This window comes from Balearica regulorum, chromosome 5 (assembly GCF_011004875.1).
Source record: "Balearica regulorum gibbericeps isolate bBalReg1 chromosome 5, bBalReg1.pri, whole genome shotgun sequence".
NCBI classification, from domain to species: domain Eukaryota; kingdom Metazoa; phylum Chordata; class Aves; order Gruiformes; family Gruidae; genus Balearica; species Balearica regulorum.
This window is the reverse complement of record NC_046188.1, coordinates 54,947,824-54,969,658: the sequence shown is the minus strand read 5'-3', so window position 1 is coordinate 54,969,658 and position 21,835 is coordinate 54,947,824. Positions and strand designations below refer to the sequence as shown.

Here is a 21,835-nt window from a genome sequence, read left to right as displayed (position 1 = left end):
GAATCAATCACTACTACAGCAGGTTAAGAAAAGGTTTTCGAAACAGCCCTGCTTGGGGTCCTGTGCCAGGCAGACAGGACAGATGATGCTTGATAATGGAAAAAAGCAAAACCAATCCAAACAAAACAAGCCCCAGCAAAAAACACATATATCCAAGCTGAGTCTTCAGTTCAGGGTGAAATGTGTTTGTCTGTAATTTGATTTTTATGAGTTAACATCTAATAAAGAAAGGCTCTGCCATCTTGAAGGGTTCCCTGCAGTCCCAGAAAGCCAAGGACAGATACCCCAAGTGACTTTGTAAGGAATTGGCTGGTGTAGTGATATCTCACTTTGCCTGGCAGTCAGTCCTGCATAGTGGAGGAAGATCCCAGAGACACTGTTGCATAGCTTGTTGACCAGTTAGCTAAGCTAACATGACGACTTCTTCTGTTCAGTACAGGAGATACCTTTATGGATGCTGGAACTTCCTTAATTGCTGGACGGAACCCCGTGGTCCAGTGTCTCAAGATAGCTTTTGGCAATCTCATGGTTTAAAAGGCAAGAAGCAGGAGTGGGGTCCTGATGCAACACGTGGCACAGGCAGTGCCCCGATGCGGTGGGGATGATTTCCTTGGCTTCAGAACCACCTACCTCTACTTTTGGCTGTTATGGGACTGTTCCCTCACATTTCTAAGACCTCCTATAAGGAGTCTTTTGAAGGCAAGACTCTAGTTTCCTATTTGTGACCTTTTCCCCCACTATTTTACATCCCAGGTGGTACAGATACATTTTTTTTTTTTTTTTTAACTTGTGGGTATAGCAGCAGAGAGCTGCAATGTCCAAGAGCTCCCAGGTCACATTGGCTGCTGAGCCAAACTGGCCTCTTCAGCAGCCCCGTGAGCACAGTCAGTGTGACTGCTCAGCACCCAGCATTTTTTAATTTCTTCATTAAGCAGCTGAAGACAAGACAGGATTGCTGTTGTATTCCTACTGCAGCTTTGCTAACACAGCCTTTGCTATTTCTGTGTGAGTGGCAGTTTGGCTCCTCCTGCCTTAACTTGGGAAGGGGCAGAAGTGGAGGCTGCCTGCTGCCTTTGCCTGTTACCTCTCGTCTCCCTCCCTGACCACTGCACAAGGATTCACAGTTGTATCTATTTTGTTATCCTCTGGAGAAGGCCACAAAGCTTGTCTAAAACTTCTTCTACTTTCCTGAGCCATTTGTTTAAATATCCTTCATGCATTGTGTGTTCAGTGCACTTTTTTCCTTAAACCTATCCTAGACAATTGCCATTAGAAATTTACTCCCATACAACAGACGATGGGGGGTTGGTGGTAGATCACAGCGTGGCTAAGGTAAAGCATTGGGTAGCACAGACTTCTCTTGAGCAGTGCCTACGGCTAGGGACAGACAGCAGTGTGTGGTGGAGAAATCGCACTGGGAAGGCAAACATCAGGAAAGAGACCTTTGCAACAGCCGCGTCTGCAATCTCGCATCACTGGCGCTCCCACGATACGATGAGCCTGGCTCACGTGCTCCCCAGCTGGCTTGGTACAAAACATCCCATTCTTGATGCTTGCCTGCTGTCGCTCAGCTGGGTGGCTGTGCCGTGCCGTGCCCTCACTGTGCCCAGGCGTGCTGCCACGCTGCAGGGACTTGAACTGCAGTTTCCCCTGGGAGAGGCTGGTGCAGGCAAAGGTTGCCCTGCTGCCAAACGGCATCTGTCCTGCTGCTGGGCAGCTGTGGGGAAACTGCCGCTCCAAATTTCCTCCCTTCTTTCTGCATCTGAGGGGAAGATGCTTGTCTGGAAGATTTTAACCTCAGTGCTGATAGGTTTTCATCCCCCCCACGGTTAATCCAGAGATTAGGCTGAATGTTGATGCGACTGCAAGTCGGGCAGGATTTTGGCTTGGAAATTAAACTTTTTGCTGCGGTTCTTGTTCCTGTGTGCAGCTGTGTGTGGAGCAGCCCAGACCTGCACAGGGCCCCTTTTTAGATGCCAGTTTGATTAATCCTCACCCACTGCCTGCTCCCTTGTGCCTTCACCAAAGGGTGACTTTTCTGATGCCAAGAACTTGTGCAGCAATATATCCGAGTTCACCACCCAAGGACTGTGAGGGCTTGTGCCAAATTTTTAATTGTATTTTTCTGGCAGATAGCCATAGCTTGATCTTATGAAAAAGAAGTCAACTATTTCTAGGTCTCAACTCTGTGTCAGTCTGTGGAGCAAAGCTGGCAAGTGCGGCTGAAGCTTACTTTGCTTAACTGGGGGGGTGATGCCATGGGGAGGAAGAAAGTACCCAGGCTGCTGGAGTAGAGGGAGGGATGAGAGAAGCCAACAAACCAGCTCTAGTTTGCAGGAGTTGAAGAGACTCTCAGGGTGGAATAGCTGCCTTGGACCCACTGTTCCTGCCTGTGTGGCTGAGCTGGGAGGATGGTCCTTTTGCAGGTGGGAAGCATTCAGGCTGAACCCTGTTACTTCTGGCTTATGCTGAACGATGGAGGCTCTCCTGTCAGACAAAACCACGATTTTTTGACCACTTGTGAACAGGTCTGGCTGGGCAGCCACACACAAGATGAGTTTCACTGCATTACCCTTATTGGAGAAATGGGAGGCCCTGAATTGTGCTGGGGACCGCCAGTACGTGCCATAAAGCACCACAAGGCCTGGCAAAACTCATTGCATGGCACAAGCTTGATGGAGACAGAGGATTATCAGCACACACATTCTCCCAAAGGTAAATCATGTACCATCTTCTCTTGGGTGATTTATTAGCTATTTTACAACTCCATTTTAGATGGAGCCTCTATGGTCTTGTCTCTACTTGAGGGGAGGAAGGTTTATCTATCACCTTGAATTTCCTGCAGCATGTGGAACCTGTTCAGGAGCCATCTGCCTTGGATGCCTGGCCTGTGGTACCTCCAACACAAACATAAACCCTCTTATTAATACCTTGTTTGCACAAATATGTTGCACCAACACAGTATTTCAGGCAGGTTGATTGGCTGGTTCAGTAACTCTTCACCACCGTCCATAAACAAGCACTTTTTCTCAGAATTTTATTCAGGAGCAACTTGGGGCATGTATGAGCTAGTGCCTTCCTTGACAAGAGGCAATTGGTTCTCCCCCAGGGGCATGTTTGCTCCTGCAGGAGAGCAGAGCTGGAGGTGAAGCACTTTGCCCTCACCTACACTCACCAGAGTGTACCAGGTAGGGCTGTAACAGCCAGCCCTAATATTTCAGGAACACTGTGGAGTGAAAAGCACCGGTTGGCTGGCCCCTTTATATCTCATCTGTCTCCTCCTCTCTCACATCTGCGAGCCGCCCAGGAGGGATGCAGAGCTGAGCGGCCAAAGTGGCCACTGGAGCCTTTGCTTTGTGGCCAGGGAGGTACCATGCCAAGGCTGGTTGTTGCGAGGGCCCCTGCGTCCACCCAGGAAAGGGAAGATGCAAGTGGTGAATTTGGGTCCTGAACAGCCAAATCCTCCCTATCACACGCGCATCTGCCCCCCTGCCTAAAAATTCCCTCTTTTATATCAGTTTCAGTGTGTACACATTCAGAAGGCTTGATGTTGCACCATCTGAGCAAAGGTGGGAACAGCTCACGCAGGTTCGCGGCCAGGAATTGCCTGGCACTGCTGCGTTCCTCCTTGGTTCAGCAAAAGCTGATGGGTCGTTGAATTCAGGGGAAAATTGGCTGCCTCTGGCTAGGATCTGTGCACACACAGGCTTCTCCTTATGGTCTACTGATTTTGGTTAAGCACAAAGATGGGTTTTCTGTAGGCTCAGCCTGATGGGGAACTGTGTTTGTTCCCCATTGCTCTGTAGATAAGAGCCTGTGCACATATATATATATATATATATATATATATACTTTGTCCTAACTGCTGTCCATCTCCAGGCTGAAGCAGCTCTCCCTTGATGACTTGGACTACACAGAGGATCATCAGTGCCTTCCAAAGAGCCACATATTTTGGTGAATGAGAATTCATGGGCTTGCAGTGGCAGCATAATTCATGGCAACAAAGCCACGTAAGGATTTTTTTGGTGTACAACTGGGGATAAGAGCTATTGTCACAGTAAGGCAGAACCAAGGCAGAATCCATGGTGCAGGATGCCAGAAGCTAGGAGAAACAGCTCAGCCGTGGATACACAAAATGGTACTCGGCCAGCCGTGGCCACTGGGAGGGATGGGTGGAGGACAATGGCCCAGCTTTTTTCGGCCAGTGTGCACAGTCGTGCTCAAGTGTTGCTCAGTGGAATACTCCACGTTGTTTCCTAGGACTAGTGCAAGGCTTAGGAACAGTGAACTTTGTCCGACTTAGCATTTCAAAGCAACAAGCTTCTGACGTCCTTCTATACCTCGGGAGCAAGATGTATCCCTCCCTGTGACAGATGGATTTTCTTCATCCCACATGTGATGTAGATACAGACAAGTGGCTCCAAAATGTTAAAGAAAATCATGACACTGGCTTACAAATGTAGCCATTCCTCTGTGGATGCAGCATATTCTGGGGTAGAGGAGCTAGCTGTAATTTTTTGGGCTTGGTTATGTGCCTGCAGCAGTCAGGCCATTTGTGCTGTTGAGGAGCAACAGAGATGTTCCCTAGGTCATATCCTATAGTGAATATTGGTTTATACAGATGTGAATCATGAGCATCTCCTAGTGCTGCATAGCAAGGAGGTGAAAGAAGAGATCATCCAGGAGGGACCCCTGGGCTCTTGGCGAGTCACCAATAACTAATTTGCGGGTATAGCTTAGGAGCTGTTGTATGAAGCTTTTGGTGATCTTTGTGTGCTACATCTTGTATTTTGCACATTGGGAACTTTTAGTCAGGCCTTATTACCCAGAGTTACTTCTTCAGGTCTGCCACTTCTCCTGTAACTGTGTTTCTTCATTGGCTAGCCTAACCTCTCAAGACATCTTACACCAATACCAATCACAGCATGGTTGGAATACGTGTGTGATAGTGTCATCTGTCACTGATGAACAACAACAACAAGGAAATGAGCAATATTTCAAACTGGAGCAGAATGAGAACAGACAAAACAAGAAGGGATACTGTAAACCTATGAATCCCTAGTAGAGAGGTGGATATCCAAGCCAGAGATATTGGCACACATGTGCCAATACCATGTTCTGTTTGAAGATTACAGAATCACAGAATGGTTGAGGTTGGAAGGGACCTCTGGTGATCATCTGGTCCATAATCTTTTGGTGAGACCCAGGACACAACTTCCTCCTAGTCTGCTTAAGTCTTGGAGGGTTTCATTGCATTTGGTTGGATACAGATAATTTAATAAATGATACTTTCACTGTAATTCCACAAATACAGAGGTAATGCCTTTACAGCAATTTAAACTAATTTTTAAAGACCCTAAGTAACTTAGTAGTCCTAGCAGTTGAGAAAATGCCCTAAATTATGCTCAGTTTAGAAATTCAAAACTTGGAAATACTGCCTTGTCATTATGTTCAAGATGTTTTCTGTACTGCATTTCAGCTCAGAGTAAACTAGCAGTGGAAGAAGAAGAGTGGGAAGAAAAATGCAATAGAATTGGTAATAAAATGGCAAAACCCAGCCATGACAATAACATACATTAGCAAAAAGGACCTTGTCACCCACTTCCTTTTCCAACACCGCAGCACAGCCCCATCTCACATTCCGTCTCTGAGACACAGGTGCAAAGGAGATGGGTGGTTTGATGCAATTTATCCATGCAGCCAAGAAATAATGTTACCTTCCCTGAGGTACCGGCAAGTCCGGTCATGGCTTATGTGCTTGGCTTTCCTTAAGCCACAGCCTCCACTCGTGTTGGTACACGGTTTCCCAACACCAGCCTTGACTTGTCCTCCAGGTGGCAAGTTGCCCCATCACCTCTTCCCAAGCCTCAGCCACATGTCCAAACAGAGGGCAGTCCCCCAGCCTCACCCTCTGGTTGCCTCAGTTTTTCTTGGGAGACTTCTCCCAAGTATTTCCAGTGCTACACCATCCCAGCAGGATGTGCTTGCCCAGCCCTCAGCTGCGCAGGTACCTCTGTCTCAGCAAGTGGTGTCCCTCCTGGGGCACTCGTTTTGGTCGGAGCCAGCACAGGGGCTCCACTGAGCTGCAGCATTCAGTAATGGGAAAGGGCATATTTGGAAATAACTCATTTGAAGTACACTTGTAGAAAAAGTGTAAAGGAATAAAGCATTAATGATGAGAAGTCTGTAGCCCTTCTAAATACACGAGGTTATTCTTATACGAGGACTCTGTAACACTGTAAATTCCAGGGTTACAGGTGAGTAACTGAGGCTGAAATCTGATCCCTTGTGCCTGAAAAATTCCTTAATTGTTATTAGGATGGGAATAATACAAACCATTATTTTAAAATAATGCTGTCTGGGCTTGGGAAATTCACATTCAAATAGTAAGAAATGGTAATTTTAAGTTTACCAAGCAAACGTAATCTTTCTGCACAAGTGCATATCTTATATTTAGTAAGGCAAGGTTCCTGGGGAAAATGACAAGTGTAATTAAAACCTGTCTCATCATGCATGCACACAGGGGAGGGCAAGCTGTGATTGTAATGGCAACTGCTCCTAGCAGGTGTTTTTCTTTTAATATGGGGTATTAAATTAAACTTCCTGTGTTTATTAACCCAAATACTCTCCTGCATGCTTCTAACAGTGCCTCTGTGATGTGTTGCAAACAAGGCTGAACTCGAGCAATATCTTTCAGCATAAACTTTCATCTTCAGAGATACAAAACTACCTACCTTAGCTGAGATTGTTACGGGGACTTGGAGCACTGCTAATGCTGCAAATTGTTTCACACTTTGTAGCTCTGGAGGTTTAGTTTTCTGTGCTGAAGATCTCTGGCTCATTACGGAGTGGTGGGGATCCTCCACAATTGGGGGGGGGAGAGGAGGAAATCCTGCCAGAAGCACTGTCATCTGTTGTTTCCAATTTTGAGAGGATTAATGTGATCAACTACATTTTTAATAAAAAAGTCATAGAAGGGGAGGAGGCAGAGCTGAAGCTGGGCACTGTCTTTGGAGGTGGTTGGGGATAGTCAGAGCCTGATGTGTCACTTCAGAAGGCCCAAAGGAGGGGGAAGCTTGGCTCCACTCTTCTCCCTACAACACTTGATAGTTCCCAGGCACCCCTAGTGCTGTGAGACTACGTGGGCATTTATGACTTTTATTTCAAGGTTATTTGTTATTTGCTGCAGAAGTCTCCCAAGGAATGTCGACAAGAGGTGGCAAATGGTGATTAGTTTAGACAACCTAAGTACAGGACTCACGATGGGCTCCCCATGTAATACAAGAAAGTTAACAGCTTGGTGATGTCCTTTTGTGAGTGAATTGTGTAGCCTGGTTGTTTAATGGAGTGTTTAAAAATTGTGTTGGCAATAGCCTATGAATAATGTATACAGGAATAATGAAATACCTTACTGCTAAGAAACTGCTGATATGCTGGGGAACTTTCCATCAGATGTGAGAACAATTTTGAAAGTACTGTCTTCTTGGGATGCCCTTTATTTATGGTCTTGCTGCTTCAGAGATTGCATTCCCTTTTTAGAGACTGCATGTGAAGATGCCCTCCACCGCCTCTGCCTCTGTCTTCCAGCTTTACTTGATTCCCTTTGCTTCTGTCTGTAAAAGCTCCTGAATTTTGATGAGATTAGGCTTTATTAAATGAGCATCGTTAAGCATGGAAATATTTGCTGTGCAGCCTTCAGCCATTCTAGTTATCTGCAAGGCACATTGCATCAAAGGAAGATGGTTTTGTGTCATGGCAATGTCCCATGATGCAGGAAGCAGAAATAGGGCCAAATGATTTGGAAAAAAAGACCAATGATTCTTTTGCATGTTTTTGGAGCATGGGGTTCTTGCATGAGATAAACAACCTTAGAGTGTCACAAGTGGATGTTCAGATTTTCATGGACTTTGCAGCGTGAACCCAGCTCTGATGCCTCTAAATTTTCCTCCACGTCCTTCTGCAGTGCATGAGGCCTCTGAGTGCTTTGGCCATGAATAGCGGGAAGTCGTCATGATACTAAGCAACTAAATTTTGCTTGATCAAAGAGATTAGAAGATTGAGATTGAACCCCTGCTTGCAGGGGAGCTCTGGAGGTTGCACTGCCTTAGCTGCAGGAGGAAACAGGCCTCCTAAAAGACTCCAGGACATAGCTCATCAACAGTGCAGGCACAAGGCAATCGTGGTCTCTTCCTTTGCTCCTTGTTTTGGCCCTCGGCTGCACTCCAGGAGAAAATAAAATTGTACCTCTGTTTTTCATGCAGGGTTTTCCCCACATGCACTAAAATGCAGAAATATCACAGGAGGGCAGGTGAACACAGTATGTATCTTACCACTCTCCAGAGTGGTCTCAGCTAAGTGTATGGTTAAGACCAGACCCAGCTTGTGGAGTGGGTAGCTATATGCACCCTGCCTCTGCTGTGACTTTGTTACGAGTAGCCTCGTGCTCATGCTGCATATTTGTGTCTGGATTTACACAACAGAGCCCTGAGTCAAAATATTTCCCACAATATGGGCAGGATATTATTAGTGTAATGCTAGAACAAAGCAACATGTGATTGATGTTGATATTAGTCAGCTGAGGAAGTGACAGCCTCACCTGGGAGGTTGATGTGATGGGTTTTGAAGTCATGTTGGTGATGCCAACAGCAAGCTCCAGGCATGAAGCTACAGAGCAGGAGAGAGAATGGGTTAGAAGAGAGATTGTATCCTCAGGGTGATGTGCAGCTGGCTAAGCAAGAGGATTCACCAAAACAGGAGGGAAGATTTGCACTTTTATTAGCTTGTTTGCTGCTGGGATATTCCTGGGGAGTGCAGTATTTTCGCAGCTACAGGAAAGGAGGTGTATAAAAGGGGTTAACCACAAGATAGGTGGCAAGGACCACCAGAGGAGTTTGACTGATGGCCTAAATGTTTTCAGCAGAACAAATAAAGAGAAAAGGTACATAAAACTTCCTCCATCTCCACCACCCAAAACCCATCCTGACAGCCAAGAAGTGTTTTTAGCAGAGAGGGTCACAAGGGTCTAAGCTGAGGATCGTGGTCAAGTTCAACCAGCCTTTCTCAGGGTAGGAATGCTGCTAGTTGACAGTATACATGAAGGAGCAGCTTGCAAAAGGAAGGAGACCGTTGTTATGCAGTTTATTCCACTGATGCTTCTGATGATCCTATTAATCTCTTTTTTTAATGTTTGTTTCTTTTAGGTGAAGAGTGAAGGCCCCAAACTGGTGCCCTTCTTTAAAGCCACTTGTGTCTATTTTGTCCTCTGGCTGCCAACTTCCAGCCCCTCCTGGTTCAGTGCCCTCATCAAATGTCTGCCCATCTTCTGCCTATGGGTTTTCCTTCTGGCTCATGGAATTAACTTCTTAGTGTCACACCGGAGTGCCAGCCGCATCCTAGCGGGACTCATATTCTCGGCAGTGGGAGATGCCTTTCTCATCTGGCAGGAGCAGGGCTACTTCATTCATGGTGAGTGCGGTGTCAGTCCTAAAGGGATGCCACAGTGTCCAGCTCTTACCCTCTTGATTTAGTAAGGAGTTGCTGGGCCACGTGTTTTCTTTATTCATGTACAGCTTAAGCCCCAGGCAGTGGGAAGCATTTATCCCTTGACTAAAATCCATCATGGTTAGAGGAGTCACACCATGAATGAGTCTTTCTCTTGAGCTTCTCTTGAGGTCAGAGAGGTAATTAGGGCAGGTTTAGTTCCCCGGCACATGCTCACAGCATCTCAGCTGGCTGGAGCTGGGAAGGTGGCACGGGCAGAATCCCTGGGGAAGAGAAGGAAGTGCACGTGGCACTTGGCGGCTCCCATGTAGCTATGGGAAGTAGCTACCTTTCATTTCTCTGCCAGGAGATTTGTCAGCCCTTTGCTACAAGGATCAGAAATAGGACACATGGTGCAAAGGTCCTCAGTGGAGAACAGGTGGAGAGGACTCTTATGTTTTGATAGACAAGCCTGTAGCCTGGGGGAGGTGTTTAAGTGGATGCTAGAAACCAAAGCATCAGAAATCTTGTCCTGCTTGCAGGTTCATCAGTATGAATCATGCAGCCTGTTGTACAAGACATGTCTGTTTTGCAAGACATGTAAATGATGGGGAATGAAGGACAAACCTTACCACAATGGTCTGTCTTCTCTACAGAAAGATCCACATCTCTCAGAGCAAAACAAGCTTGTTTTATTTTGCTAGTTTGCAGACTAGAACATAATGATTTAGATTAATCATTTAAAGCCATGTTGAACCTGCCTGTGGCAACACTCTCCCTGGCCTTGGACTGTCACAAGAAATCAGCAGCAGCAGAGTCCTTCACCAGACTGACTGGTGGGGTTTCTGAAGTTAATTTAACCAGCACAGGGATCTCATGTGACACCCACCATTAACTGGCTGCTGTGACTGTCCCACTGGAAAATGTGATGAGACGAGGGAACTTTTCTGACTTGTGCTGTTGTCAGCTCTGAAAGGCAAAGGCTTATTTCCCCCCCCCTTTCATGAGGTCAGTATTTAGTTTTATTCTGGGATTCCCACAAGCTCTTTCTTTATGAGAGGGAAGTATGTGAAAGGCCAGATATGAAAGGCCAAATGTTCTGAATCTGGTTTTAATTCTGTTTCCCAAGGGCTTATCCCAAGCTCATTAAAAGTTCATGTAAACATTTTTACTGATTTTGATGGAGTTTAGACTAGGCCCTGAGGAATTGATCTATCTGGCTGAACCTTGGGCATGTTGCTGAGGAGCTCCAGCCTTCTCTTGGGGTGCCATCCCCTCTGTGCTGAGTGTTGGTATTCTCACCGATGGGCCTCCTCCTAACATGAGTACCCAGCTCAGCACAGGTCGCCTCAGCCCGGCTGCTTGTGCTTTGCTTTTGCCTCCTGGAGTTGGTCCTTGAGCTGTGGCTTGGAAAACATTCAAGGCCCGATTCTCACCATGACTGTTTTTTGTACGTGGACTGTTCTGAGCTTCTCCATTCCCACATAGCTGGGATATCTCTGAGTTCCCTCTCCAGTTTAGTGCTAGAGGAAGGTCAACCAGTCATGACAATTCAGTATCTGGTTAATGTGTTTTAAGTTGCAAATAAGTTGGATTTTTGACCCTAGTCTCACAACTGAAAAGTGTTGCTTTGTGGGTTTAGACACATTTTTCTTCTTAAGCAGAAGAAAAGTTGTCTTGGAGCATTTTGAAAATCTCAGCCTTCATCCTGGCTGTCTCTTGCCTGCCTCAGTCCGTGCTAATCCAAGCTACCATCTTCCATAGTGAAGTGTTAACAATTGTGTTTCAGCTGTTAGCAGATAAAGTGTACCCACCCCACTTCATCCTTCATCTCTCCTGCAAAGCGTATTTTCTCCTGTTTAAAACTCAGCAGGCTGCTGTTGCTGACAACTGACAATATTCAACCTTTTGACATCATTGTTTGTGGGAATTTGAAATTTCAGGAGAATAAGAGGAAATACTAGATAAAAATATATTTTCTGTTCAATTTCTATGGCTTTCAGGCTGAAAAAAAGGGTTGGGAACTGGGCTGATTTGAATAGCTTTTGAGACAATGAGTTTATAAAAGGATATTTGTTCATTACTTTATAGGGAAGTGAGAGCCTGGGAACCTGCTCCTGGCACGCTTGACTTTTTTTTTCATTTTTGCTGTTTCAGTCCACTATTAATACGCTATTTTCTGACTAGTGTCTTACTGCATGTAGATGATACTTTATGGTGTCAACATTCACCTCCTTTGATAGCATGCAATTGGAAACAATGTATGCATTTGGTGGACAAGACAGGCACTAACAGAAAGGCCTTATTGCCAGCCTGAGGGGAAACTCCCAGGGCAGGGGGAGGGAAGGGAAGGAAGCGGACAGAGAGGATAAGGGCTGATCTGCCTGCTGTGGTTTGCAGGGCTGAGCCAAAGGCTGAGAAACGCAAGAGAAACGCACCCCCTCCCTGTGCGGCCATCACAGGTTTCCCCAGTTCCTGGCTTGATTTGTGGGTGTTGAATGAGCAAACCTGGGAGCTGACTTGTTTGTGACCAGCCTCACCACATATCACAAAACTCCTCCTGCCTTTCTGGGCTTCTGGTTGGCTGCCACGTCCTGTCCTCCTCTCCTCCACCTCCTTGTTGCCAGCTGCCTGCATGAAGGACAACACATTCTTCAGTTCCCGGTCCCAGAACTCTTCATATAATGCCACTGAAGGAAAAACCACTCATCACTGCTAGGGCAAAGTAACCACCCTCTCCTGCCGCCCGCGGGGCTCTAACCTTTCCTGTAGTCTAACACTGTAAGCAGCTCTTGTCCTAAATCCCTCCTCGGTTTCCTCAGTGCTGTGCCCATGATGTGCGATAGCTCTGTGAAACCTCAAACCTCTCGTTGCCCTCCTTTGCACTTCTTGTCCTTCCCCTTCATACTGCCCACTTTCTCCAGCCTCACCTTGCAGACCAGATCCCCACTAGCGCCCTCCCTCCTGTGGGTTCCTCTCTTATCCCACCATGGCTGAACTTTCAGTGGATGTCTGATCTGGTCCTCCTCAAAGGCATGGAGACACTTCCCCTTCTTTGAGCTCCCTCAACACAAGAGTATTAGGATGAAGAAATGTTTGCCAGCTGCAGGTTTTAGTGACTGGCCTTTACACCACAGCATCATGCTTTAAACAAGTGTCCTGTTGGAGCACTTGGCTTCCCAGATCTTTTTCTCCATTTCATGCTTTAGAGCTGCATGAAAACTTCCAGCCACCCTAATAACCCTGCCAGGATAAAGTGGGACAGCCTGCAGCTGCACCATGTGTGGGTCTGGGAAGCAGAGGACCAGAGGAGCTGGACTCAGTTTGGGGCCCGTTATCTACAGCTGGCACAACAACTAGTAGTCAGCAGCTGTACCAACACATTGTGACATTTTTTTGTCAGATGGATTAGTGGCAAGTGAATAACGTATGGGCAGTACCTTCCAACACCCACATCTGGCATTTCTCAGGAGCGTTGCACTTCAAAGGGAAGCCAGCATTTTATTTCCACTGATTGATTCCAGCTAAGGTTCATCTGAATCTTGCAAATAGCCATAAAATTGTTGGCAGATCGCATTGGTGCAGTCGCTGAAATATGCCAGCTGCTCCCTTCCAGCTTAGGTCTCTCCTAGCGATGGGCAGAGATGGAGTAGAAGCCAGATTTAGTCCTCGAGTGCCTTTGGGTTTCTGGCTAAATACGGTCAGGCTCTGTGTCTGGGTTTGGAGGGATTGGTCTCTTTTTTTTCACATTTTGTTCCTACACTGCTCCAATTCCAGTCTTCCTGTTCCATGTGTGAGCTATGAGCAAAACACTTTGGAAAGTTAGAGGGGATGATCTTTGGTCTGCCTTGCCCCCACCCTTCCGTCCAAAGCAGGGGAGGAGGAACCACCTGGTAAACAAGCTTTGTTCCTTCTGCAGCAGCTCAGTTCACCTGGCCTCTCAGCAAAAAGGCTTGCATCACAACAGAGTGTGTTGGCTGCAGTTGTAGATGTGCTGGGGCTTTTTCTTAGGGCAAGAGTTTGGCGGGTGCTAAGGCTGTCTCCTGTGCACAGATGTTTATATTAAGATGGTCCCCTGTATGGTTCCCACTGAAAGTGTTAAGGGTTGTAACACTGCAAGGACATCTGAGCCTGTGCTTGTTGTGGTATATTTAAAACCCAATATAGCCACATGTTTTCTTCTGCTACCACCTGCCAGTCACTGATGAAAGATCACACTTGCTATGCCAATGTCTCTTTCCAGGTCTGCTGATGTTTGCCATCACACACATCCTGTACTCTTCAGCCTTCGGCATGAAGCCTTTGGACCTCAAAGCCGGCTTGTTGATGGGCCTCGTTTCCAGTTCCTGTTATGCCTTCCTGTACTCCTACCTCTCAGGCCCATTCACCTACCTGGTAGCTGTCTACATCGCCTTGATTGGCTTCATGGGCTGGCGAGCAGTTGCCGGTATGCAGCTGTGCAACGACCTCTGGACATGGACCAAGCTCTCGGCCTGCATCGGCGCGATGCTGTTCATGGTGTCAGATCTGACCATTGCACTTAACAAGTTCTGCTTTCCTGTGCCCTACTCGCGCTTCATCATCATGGCTACCTACTATGCAGCCCAAATGCTTATTGCACTGTCAGCTGTAGAGACCAGAGATGAAGAGGACTTCAGAAAGAGGAGCTAGGTGGAGTGCCAATAGTCTGTGAACAACATGGGTTATATCTCAGGTGCTGTAGCTGCATTCACCCCTGAGAGAGATCTCCATTTCTCTAGGCACATTGGTGATGTTGATTTTGCTTCTTTGAAGCATTACCTTTGGGGCTTTTTTTTTCAATGGCTTTCTCTGAATACAGCTTACTTCAGTGTGGAGTCCACATCAGAAAGCTTAGACTGTCCCTGCAGTAGCTACTCATTCAACTTTTCCTCCTTGGAAGTGCTGTACTACTGCATTTTACTTGTTAGTCTTGAAACTGATGCTGAATGTCTGGGAAGAGGAGGGCTGATGCAAAGGAGGTTTGGCCATGCACTGTGCTAGAAGACTTGCTTTCAATAGTAGGCAGACAAGCAAAGATCTCTGCTAAAGTCATAGGTAAAAATTAATTTAACTGGTATTTGTCTCTTTTTGTGCATTACAAACTCAGTACACAAACTGGAGCTATTCCTTCTGCTGAAAGGAAGCCTGGAGGTAGAGTGAAACCAGCATATCCAGATGAGGGCTGATCTTTGGAGTCAACGACAGCACATAGGGCAGCCCCCAGCAGACCCAGAATGAAAGCAAAACACCAAGCAGAGAGCATAGAGTGAGAGGTGCGCTGACATGGCAGTGCTGTGCGTGTTGATCGCAGCTGATCCACTGCTCCAGGGCAGGTCTGTAGGTGCCTGTCAGCATCGCGGCGTATGGCAGGACTGGGAGTTTGGTGGGATTTCAGGGACATCTAGGTAGCCGGGCCAGTGTTTTCTCCCCCGCCATGCGCGTGCAGTTACATGGTGTCTGCAGCCACCAGTGACAACTAAGATGTAATGGGCACATGAAGACCTTTGATTTTTACAGCAGGACTTTGAGCATGTGTCTGTCTTACCATTATATATCCTAATTGTCCTTAGTATGGCAGACAGGAATCTAACCTTTATGCCTTTCTTCCCCAGTATCCTAACGAATAATATTGCATATACTCATTGAGCTTTACAGTACTGCTGCTTGCAGTATCTCTCAAATCATCGTGTGAGCATTTCCCATGGTCAAGGCCCTGATTTTGGATATAGATCGTTGTTGTGTTTTGCTAGCTGGTGGTTAATGATCAGCTTTGCACCGCTTGTTTTTGGAAAGCCCCTTTTCAGCAGAGCTTCCTGAAAAGCACCGTCCTGCGTGCTCAAAGTGCCTGCTGCTTCCTTCTCAAACTCACATGGATGCAGCGAGAATGTGAGAGCCATCGGGGCCGGGAAAGCCTATTTAATTCTGATCCAAATTCTTTGGTTGGTTTGTCTGCCAGTCTGATGAAGCAAGATTACTTCTGACTTCAGACTCTCTTAAAAAGATGTAGGAAGAGGTTGTCTTGATTTTTAATCCAAGTTCATTTGTGACCATATGTATATTTTTCCCTCTTATTTAGGATATCTAACAGCAAGCTCTGTTTCTGTTTGAAACTCTCTCGAATGTGCTTTTTCTGTCTGTCCATCCTGGGGCTGCTCCCATGGGCTGAGATGCTCCCCCAATGGCTTAAGACACGAGTGCACTCTGGTGTGCAAAGGAAGCTTGCTCAGGGTTTCTGCACCTCTTCAAACATGCAGCCAAACAGGGACAACCAAAACAGACTGCACGACTCAAATCCATGCGTGCCCCAACAGCACCTCACAGACGCTGACACAGGCAGAGCGAACAGGAGGGGCAGCCCTCCAGACCAGCCTTGTAGGCTGAAAATCACCACAGTCTCCATACGTAGCGTGCCCAGACCATTCCAGCAGAAAGCCTGGCACCAACTCCCTGGCACAGTTGGCAGGGAAGGAATGCCTCTCTGCGAGGAGTGTGGCAGGGTCAGGGGGGCAGCTGAGGCAAGCCTACCAACCCTGCGAGCTTTTCCCTTGGTGTTGAGAGGTGCTAAGTGGGTCTCCTCCTCCCCAGCCTTGTGCAGTGGGACCGGGTGCGGAATAGTAGGCATTGCGTCCCCGCGACTTCTGTATTAGTGCAAATGCAGCCAGTATTACAAAAATCTAGGTTAACCATCCTGACCCCGTGGAGTCATCTGCTGCTTTTCAGACAGAGATCAGAAAGGTCAGCTGCATTATTGAGAAGGGAAAGCGTTGTAAATAGCACAGCTCTGTGTAATCTCTTCCCTTTAATGCTGTTGTGTAATATTGTCAGTATTCATTCACTGGCACACCGTGGCCTGTCTGGAGTAAACTGCTAAGGGAATTTACAGCCATAAAACATCTTCATTCATCAGCACTGCTTATCTCCTGGCCACAGCTTGAACCCTGCAGTGTAGCTCTCTGTGGATGTCACCTGCTGCTACTCAGCTTGACTGTTTGCAAATCTCTTCCTGCAACAGACTGACCCAGCTAAGAGGAAATCCAAGCATTTGGGGTGAACCCCACTGTCTTCCCAGCATGTCAGCAAACAGCACATTTCAGTCTGATTTAGAGCTATTTGTCATGAGTCAGTCCAGCATGCTCAGTCCTTAGCTGGCAGTTCTTCAGAGGAGCCCCCTGCACCCTGAGCTTCCCTTTGCTTTGAGGAAAGTAACCTTTATTTAAAAGTTAGAATTTTGATTATCTCCTTCTTCCACTCTAGAAATGAGTAGTCTTCTATTTCCTGAAGATGGCTGAGTTGCTTTTTTGCGTGCTTTTTCATCGTGGCTTGCTTTGTTATCCTGCTCCACCATCAGCCACTGGATATTTGCAGAAAAGGATCTTTTAAGTGTTAGTAGGAGGCCTGCCCTCTCCTCTGCACCGGCTATCAGAGGCACAGTTTCTGGTGGCAGAGGTCTCTGGGTGCCTCTAGCTGGGACAGCAGTCACATGTGCAGCCCAAGTGGGCTGTTGGTCCCTCGCTGGGAGCGGGCTGGCTGGGACACATCCTGGCCACCCTTGCTGGCTCCATCTCAGAGCTCCAACGGCTTCAGCCTTCCCAGGAACATGGGACAGAACCGTCAGCATACAAAGTCAGGGAGAGTCCTGGCTGGCTCGAGTGTTTGCCGGCAAAGGCTCTTAATCTTCAAAATCTCTCTCCTCCTCTGCATTCTTCCTTTTAATCCGTATTACTTGAATAAGACCATTTTCCTGAAGGCTCTTTCCAGCTGGGAAGAGACCAGCTGCTGTGGACACCAATTTCACACGATTCTGAGTTTCATAAACCCCAAGAAACACTAAGCGGTTGCTGACTGACAGTCTGTTAAATACCTTTGCTTGGGATTAAAACTGTTCCTTCAATCCTAGCGATGGCAATCTTCACTTTGAGAGGTAGCAAACAAGAAGTGGGAACGATGTGACTTGTCTGTGGCACTGCCTTTGTGGACCTTCCTGTTGTCTCTTTGCACTGTAAAACCGCGAGGTTTGATCCATTTTTCTCCTTTTCAGGGGTACAGTCTTTGGCCCGGGGATGTTACAGAGGGAACGAAGCACTCTAGCAGTGGAGTGTGCCTGGCCCCAGAGTATCAGCTCCTTTGCTTGCTAAGTACAGAGGCTTTCTTTTCACACTGCTGTATTCTAACACCCCGCTGCACTTCCCATCTATGGTCACTTGAGGTTACACACATGGTCCAGTTACTTTTGCTCTCTTTCCTTTCTGTAGTTATCACCCTCTTGGAGATCCTTTGGCTCCTTATTTGGACGTGCAAAAGATGTAGCACATTTATTTCAGCCTTGTATTTCTTTCTGTAGGTGGATCCTCCTCACCCAGAACTCCCCATGAAGTCAAAGCAGCAATGCTAATTGCAACTGGTTTTTAAATGCTAGCAATTCTTCTGGGTGTGCCAGTCACACTGATGTCAGCAGGGTGAAGCTGGTGTAGAAATGGTGGGTTGAGAACAACAAAGCCAGAAGGTTTTAACAGCTTTACTCCTACGCTACCAAGAAAATTGTATTCATGCTTAATACCTGGCTTCTTACTCCTCCATACTGAGGCAACAGTAAGACTGATTGGTTTAAGAATTACTCTAACACGGCTTTTAGGTAGATTGCTGAAGGTTTCATGTTGTAATCAGTGGAGATAATTATATATTTTTACACAAGTATATGAAATTCCCGGGACAAACTTTGCAGAATTTTGAAGTGGCTCTTCAAAGTTTTCTGGTCATGTAGTTTGACATACCTGTATGTTTTCAGCTTGGTATCATGGTAATTTTGGGAGCTGTTCTGGAAGAAGCAGATCAAAGCAAACAGCAACTGTAAAGCTCAGTGGCAGTGCCTCTTTCTCTTTGCTTGGTTTCTGGATATAGACAGGGGCTCTTTTAAGCATAGGCATCATAACTGTGTTCTTGGAAGATGATGGGAAGTTGCTGACCTCTCATGACAGAAGTCCTCCTGGGTACTTTTCCTGCCTTTTATCCATGCTTGCTCCTTTTGTGGCCTTGGATAAGTAAGTCACTTACTTAAGTTTTCTGGGGCTGGGTCCTCATCTGGTGTAAAAAGGCACAGTTGTATGAGGACCCGTGCTATGCCAAGGTACAACAGCAGGGGACCAGGCCCTCACCCCATTTCTAAAATGGGGATATTAGCACTTACCTACCTCACAAGGATGCTGTGAGGATTAATGCTCATACAGCACTTTGAAGATGTAAAGTGCTATATAAATCCCAAGTATTATCCTACCTTAGTGTTAAAAATGCTTTTAGGGATCTGCAGGACTTCTCTTAAAGCATGGAATATGTGACTGCCTTTTCAATTTGCATCAGATGGAAAGCAAATGCAAAATATTTATTCATACTAGTTAATAGGATGGGCTTGGCTGTACCTGAACTCTGAGGAGGGTTTAGTTTAAAAGTCGGAACTCTAATTTCAGTTTTGCAAATGGTTTTTAGTTCTTCTAAAAGCCTCCACCAAATTCTTAGATGTGAACTTTGCATCCAAATTCTGCAAGCTAACAGTCTTATCCCTGACTGTTAGCTAGAATAAATCTAATCCAGCCAAAACACAGTGCTCTCACAGTCTGCTATGGCTGCTGAAAAGACTGGAACAGAAAAGGAAGTTACTCTGTTCAACCTTCTTCATTCTGCAGAACGTCAGCTAGGTTTCATGGGACAACTTGCAAAGGGATGTTTAATTTCTGTGATTGTAAGTTTTACTGGCTTTAAAATCAGCAGAGAGGGAAGGCCTTGATGGAATCAATAAGGTCGGCACATACTTCTTGAATTACTTCCTTTTCACTGCATCAAAGACATAGCAGGTTCTGTAGCGAAGGAAGTGCTTGTACCACCAGTCCTAAGGTCCAGAAAAAAAGTTGATCTAGAAATACAGCTCTAAACCATCACCATGTTCTGAACTAGTATAAAAATGTCACTGTTCACCGATTTCAAATCTGGACCACAGCTAGAAACTACTTAGTTCTCTGGTAGCACTACCTGCTCTACAAACGTAAATGAAGGCGAGGAATTACACACCAAGGAACGTGAGCTGTGTACATGTGAAATGGACCATAATTATGAAGCAGCTGCAGTAAAATCTTATCTTAATATGAACTCAGAAGCAAACACAATGCAAATTTTTATGGTTTCTTTAAAATATTTGATGGGTTTTAGTTTTCTTAGTTTGGAGGAAATTTTCTTAATGTTATATTACTTTTGCTCTTATTGTAAAGAATAAAAATATACAACTCTAGATAGACTACAAATGAAAAAAAGGTGGCCAGTTGGCAGGAATGCCCAAACTTCTGTGGCTTGTATTGTTTCTGTGGTGACACAACGCTGCTGTAGGATGAGCTACTGGAGTGGTGTGACAGCTCAACAGTGAGGTTGAAGCATAAGGCCAGTCTCATGTAAGAGGGATGCAGGGGCTGAGCTACTGCGACTGCAATGGGAGCATGACTGGACCAATTCAGATCAGTCAAAAGACAGAGAGAGCATCGTAAAATAAAAGAAAGCTTTTCCTGACAGATAAAAAGCAAGTAACCAAAGCCAGCCCATTGGGTGACAGTGCTGAATCAGTACAAACACACGTTGTATGTTTGGCTTGCTCCAAACCTACGGTGCTGGCAGGGTCAGGCCAGCAGAACCTGACGCTTTGCTAAATAAACTCCAAAATCTAGAAAACAAACAAAACACCAAACAAAAAAACCACAAACAAACAAACAAAAAACCAAACAAGGAAGGAAAAAGCAAATGCATTGGGTAAGCAGTAGTTTTGCCTGACTGAGGCCGCAGACTGACTGGTCTGTCCTGAACACTAATCTCCGTGTCTTGCACCCACGTGAGCCTCTCGCTCCAGCCCCTCTCCCACGCATTCCAGGCAGAGTGCATTGAAAGATGTGACCGAAGCAGCTGCTCTCCCCCAGGGAGTCAAGCATTTTGCCACATCTGAAAGTCTCTAGCACTTACTTCCTTTACCGTGATTGTAAAGGTCACCACATGCAGTACAGCCACTTGATCTGGGATCTTTTCTTAACACATTTTTATGCTGATTTTACTATTTTAATTCTTTTTTTTGGAATGTATTTTTTTCTCATTTCTTCTGTGTGTAACAGCAATTAAAAATATTAATTTACTGGGTATTTTTACTGTGCAGATACAACGCCTCCTTGTTCATTTTCTGTTTCTGTGATGGTTTCAGCATGGAGTATGTAGCCAACTGAACCTCTGTGGCAAGCACTTTCGTGCCACTGCTGTGCCCATGAGTTGTGTGGCTCTGCCCTGGAGCTACCCAGTGCCCCACTGAAGCTGACTAACACTGTCACAGCTGGCTACAGGATTCCTGTCTGGGGAACCCTGAAACACAGCCACGTGCACCCCACAAAGCACATCCAACACAAACTGACCAGGCACCACTGTGACAAGGGCACCTGGCTCGTGTTACAACATGTCCCGGGTGCCCTGGGATGCGGAGCCCTGAGGCACGCTTGTCCCTTGCTGCTACAGCCAGTCCCACATACAATGGCCATTTGTCCACACTTCAGGGAGAAGCAGCTTGCTGCAAAGGATTGCTCTGGGAGGACTGCTCGCTGCCCAGGAATCCCAGACAAATGGCCAAGTCTGTCTTCCTCCCCGGCCCCAGCAAAATTTCCAGAAGGAAAAAGTAGGGCAGTATGGACATTTTTCTCTGGTTGGGGATCTGATGCCAGTTTCTTCAGCTGTTTGATGCAGTGGCACAGATATTTGGTTTCATTAATCCTGAACCAGGCCATCTGTCACCAGTGGAACAGGTTTCAAGGATTTATAGCATAGAAATACAGAGTGTGTCACTGCTCCTGGTCCATTAAAAGGATCTGCTCACAGGCTTAAGAGAGACTCCTTCATACTCCTCTTCTGAAGTGGAGTGGTTCCTGATGTGAGAATGAATTGGTACCAGGCAGAAATACTCCCAAATTCTTTTCAAAGCAGCCTAAAGGGGTTAATGGCAGGCAAAAGTGGGTGCTTCTTTCCTCTTCAATTTGGTCTTTTACAATTCCTTTCAAAAACTTAGAGGCCTGCTGGGAGGAGCATCCTGTTTCCTCACACCTCCTTCCCAGCTCCAGATAGAACAAAGGTGGCTCTCAGACACTGTCTGTGGCTGGCCACTGCTCTGCTTTTATTCCCCAACTGCCTCCTGGAAGAATTCATTCTAATTAGAAGAACCAGCACTAATGTATATATGCATATTTATCAAGCTGTCGATCCTTCGACGGTTCAGATATTCTGCAATTCCTTACTTGGCCACCAGCAGTGAAGTTCCTGGACCCTTCTG

The 21,835-nt window shown here is 46.3% G+C and overlaps 1 protein-coding gene across 1 annotated transcript in view; it reads left to right on the top strand.

Annotated features, from left to right (window-relative positions):
• TMEM86A (transmembrane protein 86A) overlaps positions 1-20,683 on the top strand; it is a 28,922-nt gene extending 8,239 nt beyond the window's left edge. Inside the window, exons 2-3 of the mRNA XM_075754991.1 lie at positions 9,201-9,465; positions 13,724-20,683. Coding sequence (XP_075611106.1) covers positions 9,201-9,465; positions 13,724-14,151 — 693 coding nt within the window. The 3' untranslated portion in view covers positions 14,152-20,683. The remainder of the gene's footprint in view (positions 1-9,200; positions 9,466-13,723) is intronic.
• The last annotated feature ends 1,152 nt before the right edge of the window (positions 20,684-21,835 follow it).